Source organism: Triticum aestivum, chromosome 4D (assembly GCF_018294505.1).
Source record: "Triticum aestivum cultivar Chinese Spring chromosome 4D, IWGSC CS RefSeq v2.1, whole genome shotgun sequence".
Lineage (NCBI taxonomy): Eukaryota > Viridiplantae > Streptophyta > Magnoliopsida > Poales > Poaceae > Triticum > Triticum aestivum.
Window position 1 is genome coordinate 49,821,380 of NC_057805.1, and position 8,788 is coordinate 49,830,167.

At 47.7% G+C, this 8,788-nt stretch overlaps 1 protein-coding gene across 1 annotated transcript; it reads right to left on the minus strand.

Annotated features, from left to right (window-relative positions):
• Positions 1 to 255: 255 nt before the first annotated feature.
• LOC123099572 (4-coumarate--CoA ligase-like 7) lies at positions 256 to 8,376 on the minus strand. Its single transcript, XM_044521705.1, has 5 exons — positions 7,267 to 8,376; positions 1,132 to 1,318; positions 901 to 1,046; positions 755 to 822; positions 256 to 627 (listed from the first exon to the last, which is right to left on the minus strand). Exons 1-5 carry the CDS (start codon positions 8,290 to 8,292, stop codon positions 414 to 416), a joined length of 1,641 nt encoding a protein of 546 aa, XP_044377640.1. The 5' UTR covers positions 8,293 to 8,376; the 3' UTR covers positions 256 to 413.
• Between the last annotated feature and the right edge of the window lie 412 nt (positions 8,377 to 8,788).

The window sequence follows — 8,788 nt, forward strand, 5'->3', positions numbered from 1 at the left end:
GAGAAGGGCGATGAGCTTACGAATAATTGACTAGCCAAAATGTTGGTTAGAGATTCCTTGGCCCTTTACTGGCCCAAAAATTGGCAAAAGTTGTGAAGAGAATGTGCAACTTCGCGTAGGCAACCAAAATTTTGACTAGCAACCAATGCAAGGACCAAAATACGGCTGCCTAAATTTTTGCATGGCACTTTTGGCACCAATCAAACATACGCTATATTCTACTAGGTGTGAGAATTGACAAGTGACAAGCGGGAGAAAAATAAAATGCTTCGCCAAGAGGGCACAACAAGGTTTGAACATTAACTTTGAGCACTCCACACCACAGTTGCTGTCGATATTATAAGTCTTCTTTTTGCCCATTGCAACGCATACGAACGAGGATCCAACCGAGGGTCTCACTCTCACAAGCTTGATCACAGTCTGGACAGATGGCTCGACAACTGCCTTCTCAAGATCTTCCCGGCCGGCGATCTGGGTATGGAGTCGATGAAGAGCACCTTGCGGACCTTCTTGTACGGCGCCACCTGCTTCGCCACGTGCTCCATGATTTGTGCCTCAGTGATCTTGCTCCCGGGTTGCCTCACCACCAGCGCCATGGGTATCTCTCCCGCCTCTTCGTGAGGATATCTGCAAATTCACTGGAACCGTCAATACTGCCGGAGCATGTGGCACCGTACATTCAGTTTGTAAGCTGCCATGTTCCATTGTAAAATTCAAAATGCGATAAACTGTCACGATAATTCATCGGACTTACGGCATAACTGCAGCATCAAAAATTTCTGGCAACGATTGCAGGATAAGCTCCAGCTCTACAGGCGCGACCTGCAGTATTCAGTTTATCCAGCTAAGCATCAATCATGCAAATCAGGTTACTAACTTGATGAGCTGATAAGAGCGGACCTGATAGGCCTTGTACTTGATGAGCTCCTTGAGCCTATCAACCACGAACAGAAACCCATCCTGATCAATGTAGCAAAGGTCGCCGGTCTTCAACCAGCCTTCCGAATCGAAAGCGGCTGCGTTCGCCTCATCGTCGCCTACGTAACCTGCACAGACACAAAAAACTGTAACCTGAAATAACCAAAACTGAGGGCAATGTGCATTGCTGGACGATGCTCGTGGGTTCATCACCTGTCATGATGGAAGGACCTCTCAAACACAGCTCCCCTTTCTGCCCGACGGACAAGGGCTCGCCGGTGACGATGTCGACGATCTTCGCCTCGACGTTGTGGTTGATGCGGCCGGCGGAGCCTACGTGGGAGCACTCGTCCCGGTCGACCATCAAGGATACGGCCCCAGCCTCTGTTGAGCCATAACCCTGAAGCAGGTTTAAGCCACAAGATTTTAGAAATTGTACTGAAAAATCTCCTAGACTTGCACCAATTTGACACGGTGAGCAGATCCTATGGCTGCAGATTACAGTCGTTCTTCTCACCGTTGACAGAAACGACTCTTTTAACTACGAAAAACTTGTCTTGAAATACATAATTTGATCATCATCCCGAAGAGACTTTAGTAGTGTTTTCGTAAGGGGCAGAAGAACGTGTGTGTTTCTTTAGGTAGGTCTTCACACATTTTGTGCGATCCCAGTGCAATCACATGTTCCGGGATCCATCATTGACTCCGGCGATTGCTCAGGTAAACCTGGGCACAAGTTTGCACGCTTTTGGGGTGAAACGGACAGCACGCAGACGGGTCGGCCGTCTGCGCGTGTCCTCCCCTAGCCCACCCGTCGGTGGCACAGAGACGTCTTTTTCTATCCGCCCCCTCCCACCCTCCGGCCGCACCCCCTCCACTCTTCTCCACTCTTCCCCTCGCCGCCGTCGCCGCTGCCATTGCAGCTGTCCAGCTCGAACGCGCGCTCATCCAGCCCCTTCCTCTCGGCGCCCCCCGAGCTACCCAACCACGGCCACCTGATTTGCGCACCCGCCGGCCGGATTTGGGGCGGATCCGGTCGATTTTGAGCTCGCCCGGCTGTGGGAGGCCGCGCCGCGCCATGGACTGGCCGGGCACCGGACCGGAAGGCCCTGGCAGGGCGGCAAGGCCGCATGCAGGCAATGGCTCCTCCTCTAGCCGCTCGGAACTACACCGTCGGTGGTCCGCCGGCAGATACACGAATGGCGGTCGGCCGGGCTCGGTGCTAGCCCAAAAGCTTGTCGGCACACCATTGCCACTCATTAAGTGCGACCACTGCCCAAAGAAGGTCGTGCGCCGCGTGTCTACAACGCCGGAACATCCCGGATGGGTGTTCATCAAGTGCTTAAACGATGGGGTATGTGCTCTTTTTAGCTTCGGTTGTGCTCTTAGATTTGACTAGTTGTGCTAACTTAAAATTTTATTGTGTAGCATGGATGCAAGTTTTGGTATTGAGAAGAAGAGTACATCGATATATTGATAGAGCGTAATTTAGTAGATGTTCGTGCACTTTTAGCTAGCATAGAGACTAGAGATGAGACTAGTGCACTTGTTGCTAGATTAGAGTCTAGACACGAGACTAAATGCGAGGAAGCAACCTCTACTTTTTTAGAGTCAAAGAAGAAAGAAACACGCAAGATCGAGCCTCCTCCACAGATAAACAATGAATGCATCAAGAAGGCACTAATCCAACTTACAGAAGCAGTTATGGAAGTTGGATATCTTCTAAAATGTATTCTTATGGTTTTTGTTTTCTTTGATCTTACTTTTCTAGTCAAAATTCGGTGATGTATTCCTATGTACCAAAAATGAATGATGAAAAAAATTAAGGGCTTGCAAAGAAAAATGTACGCGGACAGGATGCGGCCGGGATGCGTCCGCGTGTTGGGCGCACGGCAACCATATCCCAGAAACGACCCGGACACGACCGCATTGCCCTACCCAAACGGACAGAATCCGGATAAAACGGACGTTCGTTTGGGGTCGCGCGGTGGAGTTGGCCTCAAGATCAAAGGCTGAAGCTGGACACCCCATGAAGCGTCAACCTCAAAAACACATTTTGAAAAGCACTTCTCCTGCTTTGAGCATTCATATGAACATATTGAGTAAATAACATAAAACTACCATTTTTCGGGTTAGTGTCTCAAAAAACAACCAAAAATTTGTTTGTCGCTGATACGTACCGAAAGTGTGGTTCGACTGTTTCAAAAACCTCAAATGACCATGCAATTTAAAATTGATCCGGTTTATGACAGTTGGGGCCCACACATAAGAGAATCGTTTGTTTATCCATTTGTTTGACCGTTAACTTACATGTGAGGCCCACATGTAAGTGTCCTTCCTCATATTCTAATAAACAAAATTCTCCAACCCTCAGTTTTTTACAAAATTACAAATATGTCCTCATATACAATCGGGTCCTTGCTAACATTTTAAAAAAGCAACCAGGGAAGAAGAGGGGGTAGCTCGTGGTTCCTGTAGCCGGCCGATCATGGCTCGTGCGGAGGAGGCCGATGCATTTCTGGCGTGCTCGCAGCCACGACTCATGAGGAGAGAGAGAGGGGGGGAGGGGAGAGGGAGAGAGGGAGAGAGGGAGGGAGAGAGAGAAGAGGGCTAATTTTTTTTAAATAATACATTTTTAATTAATTTTCATAAATATTACGCTGGGTAATTTTTTTTTCAAAAATAATACACCGTCGGCCCGCTGCAGGCCGACTGGGCCTAGTCGGCCCACAGCAGGCCGATTGGACTCCAGTCGGCCTACAGCTGGCCGACTGGCCCCTATCGGCCCACTGTGGGCTGATTGGGTCCTGTCGGCCCGCTATGGGCCGACTGGAGCTAATTGGCTCGCTGTGGGCTAATTGTTTTTGCAAAAAAAAGTAGGCATAAAAAATATATGTTTAAAAAAATATTAATCATGTAATTAAAAAATGTTAAACGTGTATAAAAAAATGTTCCTGATGTATACAAAAAATGTACAATATATATGCAAAAAAGTTGACTAAAAATATGTTCTAAAAAGTGTTAATCATGTATTTCAAAATTGTTAAAGGTGTATAAAAAATGTTCCTTATCTATACAAAAAATATAGAATGTGTATGAAAAAACGTTGACACCAAAAAAATATGTTTGAAAAAAATGTTAATCATGTATTTGAAAAAATGTTCCTTATCTATACAAAAAATATAGAATGTGTATGAAAAAAGTTGACACCAAAAAATATGTTTGAAAAAAATGTTAATCATGTATTTGAAAAAATGTTCAACGAGTACACAAAAATGTTTCATGTATTGGAATGAAAGGTTAAACGTGTATAAAAAAATGTTCCAGCTCCGGATCCGGTATGGGAGCATCACGGACCTAAGTACGATTGGTTGCTCTTTTTGTATGGAACTGGAACATTTTTTTCAAACATATTTTTTTGGTGTCAACTTTTTTCATACACATTCTATATTTTTTGAATAGATAAGATACATTTTTTATACACACATTTAACAATTTTTAAATACATGTTTAACACTTTTTAAAACATATTTTTTATGTCAACTTTTTTGCATATATATTGTACATTTTTTGTATACATCAGGAACATTTTTTATGCACGTTTAACATTTTTTAATTGCATGATTGACAGTTTTTAAACATATATTTTTATGCCTATTTCTTTTGCAAAAACAATTAACCCACAGCAAGCCAATTAGCTTCAATCGGTCCACAGTGGGCCGACAGGACGCAATCAGTCCCAAGTGGGCCGGCAGGGGCCAGTCGGCCAGCTGTAGGCCGACTGGAATCCAATCGGCCTGCTGTGGGCCGACGGTGTATTATTTTTGAAATTTTTTTATCCAGCGTAATATTTATGAAAATTAATAAAAAAATGTATTATTAAAAAAATAGCGAGAAGAGGAAGGAAGAGATACAACCCTCAGTGTAAGTTAAGGGTCAAACAAAATAGTCAAATAGGCTGTTTATTTAAGAATGGGATCAATTTTAAATCGCATGGTCATTTTTTTCAAACAGTCGACCACACTTTGTATGTGGTCTTGTATGTAATTTTAAGATTAAAAAAAATGTCGACCGTGGCTTATTTCTTAGCTTTATCTTCAATAACTACCCATTCCTAAAAATATGGGGAGACATATTGTGTTAAGAGATCATTTCTTGTCTTCTCTTAAATAAGAGAAGACAACTCTTTTCTTATGAGTTCTCTCTTCTTCACCTGATCGTTTATCCTAAGATAGCACCATTGTACATGCTGGTAGAACCAGGGATCCTACCGGACCTGCTCCGCAGGTTGTAGGGGGAGGATGGAGGAGGGCGCGGCGATGAGCGGGCGCGCCGGCGGCTGGGCGCCGTCGCGTGGGAGGAGGATGGCGGCGACGGTGGCTAGGGTTAGAGGCGGCTAGGGTTCCGGCTCCTCTGGGAGCCGGGCAATAGAGATAATAATATTCTTATTGCTTGATTCCAAAAAGAGTCTTACAACCTATATTTATAACCTAGATAACTTGCAGAACAATTAACCTAAGATAACTCGAAATCACTAATTAAGGAGTACTCGTTGCAAAGAACACTCCATCTTCCCCGGTCACGACAAGTGGCGCGCATGCAGTGCGCCACTTGTTGCAACCTGGGAGTTTTCCCTTTTTTCGTAGATTCGTTTATTCAAAACGTTTTATCTCTTAAACCGTGCGTCCAAATCTTAAACCGTTTTCACCATTGGATTCCTCGCGTCGAGATCTTCAAAACTAGATCCTATGTTGATAGGTTTTGACGAACTTTTTTTCACGAAAAAACCGAATGAAAAAACCAAACCGGGAGCACGGTTTTTCCCCTTTCCGAAAGAGGCACGCCCGTGCCTCTCGCGAAATCACAACCGTGCCTCTCGTGGAAGAAAAACCGTGACCCTCGTGAAAAGAAAAAAAAACAGAAAACACGTTTTTTCCCTTTCCGAAAGAGGCACGCCCGTGACTCTCGCGAAAGCACAACCGTGCCTCTGGCAAAAGCAAAACCGTGACTCTCGCGAAAGAAAAAAAATAAAAAACGCGTATTTTTTCCCTTTCCGCGAGGCACGGCCGTGACTCTCGCAAAAGCACAACCGTGCCTCTCGCGGAAGCAAAACCGTGACTCTCGCGAAAGAAAAAAAAACAGAAAACGCGTTTTGTTTTTCCCTTTCCGAGAGGCACGGCCGTGACTCATGAAAGCACAACCGTGCCTCTCTCGGAAGTAAAACCGTGACTCTCACGAAAGAAAGAAAAAACAGAAAACGCGTTTTTTTCGTTTCCGAAAGGCACGGCCGTGAGTCTCGCTAAAGCACAACCGTGCCTCTCACGAAAAAAAAACGTGACTTTTCACGGAAGAAAAAAAAAGTAAATGCGTTTTTTCGTGCAATTTTTTTTTTCAAAATGTTTTTTTGTCGAAACGCTAAGGAAGACCGGGGAAAAACCAAAACGTCGAAAAAAACTGGGAAAAAAGCCGAAAACGCGTGCGGACAAATAAAAAAAACAAAATCTGGAGGGAGCGTCCAGAGCACGACACGTGGCGAATGGCTGAGAGCGCGCCAAGTGGCGTTGATCGTTGCGAGGCTCCTGAAGGAGCGCTCGTTAACTAGTTGCTTCCAAGATAACTTGTATAAGAATTAATCTAAGATAACTTGTGGGCTAAGATTGCCCAGTGGGCCTAACTAAACCGGCCATAACACATGCCCTTATTAGCTTATTTTGTTTTCTTTTCACGTGCGTTTTTCTCACATGTTGCTGGGCCGGCCCACTAGGCATCGCGCACGGGCGTCAGCTGCGCTTAGCGGCGCTGAAAGCGCCCAATAGAAGCTCCCGTTTGACGTAGAGCAGGGGGAAATGTCCTTTTGAATTAGACCTTACTACAAAGATTTCTCTCAGACCCATCACATCATTTTGGTTGCCTTTGGATCTTCACCTTTTCCTTACATCCAATTGCCCACATCACGCAAAAAAAAAAAAATCCCACATATTAAAACAGCACACCACTCTTTCAGCAAATCTAAAACCGCGTGGTATATCATTTTCACTGGTGTTGTCAATTTCATTCAGCAAAATTGGGTGCCCAATGGTCCTTTTCTCAAAAATAATAATATTATCTTCACCAAAGCTCATCAAAAAGCGATTCTTTAGGACCCAGGTAACACGATATGTGACTGCACTATACCTACTTTTGTTACTTAGTTATTCTATTCTTTATATAATGTGTTTGTGGGTCCTATTTGCCATACGCGTTTTATGTACTGTATGTTTTAAGGTAAGGGCAAACAATACGTACGTTAGTTATTAAGTACTACGTAGGAAATAAAGGAAAACGACGTATTGACGTGGAAACACTAACCGTGCGTAGATCCACGTGAGGGAAGCGCCGACGGAACTGCTCCGCCACCGGCGTCGGCAGAGGGGCTCCGCCGCAGACCACCCGCACCAGGCTCTTCAGCCGGTACCTGTCTCTGGTTATCGCCAGCACCATGGGAGGCGCCGCCGTTATCTCCGTGACCTCCCACCGCTCCGCCGCCTCCAGCATCCCCCTCAACCCCGCCCGCGCGGCCGCGTCCGTCATCACGACCATCGTACGCCCCTGCGCCAGCCCGTTCAGCACGGACGAGAAACCCATGGAGTGGAACATGGGAGCACTCATCAGATTCCTCTCGACGCCCTTCCTCGACTTCACGTGGTGGGCGTGCAGCCCCGCCCCCGTTGCTATGAGGCTCCGGTGCGACAGCGCCACCGCCTTCACCCGCCCCGACGTGCCGGAGGAGTACTGGATGGTCGCTGTCGCGGACTGGCGCACCGCACCGGCGTCGAGCGGTGCCGACGACTCGTTATCCCCTTGGTTGCAGTGCAGGAGGGAGCGGAAGTGCGGGGAGTCGAGGAGGACGGTGGGGAGGCCGGCGGGCAGCTTGGCGGCGGTGGAGGAGACTGCGAAGGCGACGGACGCGCCGGAGAGGGAGACGAGGCGGGACACCTCGGCGGCGGTGAGGGCCGGGTTGGCCGGGGACACGGCCGCGCCGACGGCGAGGAGCGCGAAGTAGAGCACGGGCACGTCGAGCCGCGAGGGGGCGAGGACGAAGGCCACGTCGCCGCGGCCGAGCGGGAGCGGGAGCGCGCGCGAGCGCAGGGCGGCCGCGAGCGCGCGCGCCTGGGACAGGAACGCCGGGTAGGAGACGGCGTCGCCGGTGGCGGCGTCGAGGAGCGCGGGGTGGGCGGGGAGAGGGGACGGCAGCAGCGACAGCGCGAAGGCCGGGAATGTGAGTGGGACGTCCGCCGGCGGCAGCGGCAGCGGCGGGCGGAGGCTGCGGAATGACTTGGTTGTTGTGCAGTAGCCGCTGCGGGCGTCCATGGCTCCGCCGTGGGCGCTGGACATCTTCGACTGGGAAGGGAAACTCGTGAGTGGGGCGAGGCGGTGAAGTGGTGACTGGTGAGGGAGGCTGTCGCAGACTCGTTGTGGACAAGGAGACTGCAACGATGAAGGTGGGTTGTTTCACGGATATTGGGATATTGGGTGGTAGTCGTAATCAAGCAGCAGGCGAGCAATAATCCTCGACTTAGGCTAACTCTAACGCGGACGCAAACTTATGAGGAATTCGTCCACTTTAGCTAGATTTCAGTCAGCTGAATTTTAGTTTTGTGGTCAATTGATTTTCTATCCCTTGGATTGTGCTTTAAGATTTGTGTACTTTTTTTCAGTCATGTTTTGCTTATGGTACTGGGCTGTTTGATACAATTCACACCTATTTTGGGTCAGTCGATTTTCTTCTTGGGCTGATGTGTGCATGCTTTTTTCTATGTTTTTGCTTTTGTTTTCTGCACGTGTGTGCTTTTACATTTTATTTTTCAGTTGAGTTTTTTTACGTGCATTT

Coding starts and splice junctions, on each gene's coding strand:
- LOC123099572 (XM_044521705.1), bottom strand. CDS start 8,292: ATGTCCAGCGCCCACGGCGGAGCCATGGACGCCCGCAGCGGCTACTGC. Junction 823..900: donor TCAAGTACAAGGCCTATCAG/GTCCGCTCTTAT, acceptor TGAATACTGCAG/GTCGCGCCTGTAGAGCTGGA. Junction 628..754: donor TTTGATGCTGCAGTTATGCC/GTAAGTCCGATG, acceptor GTGAATTTGCAG/ATATCCTCACGAAGAGGCGG.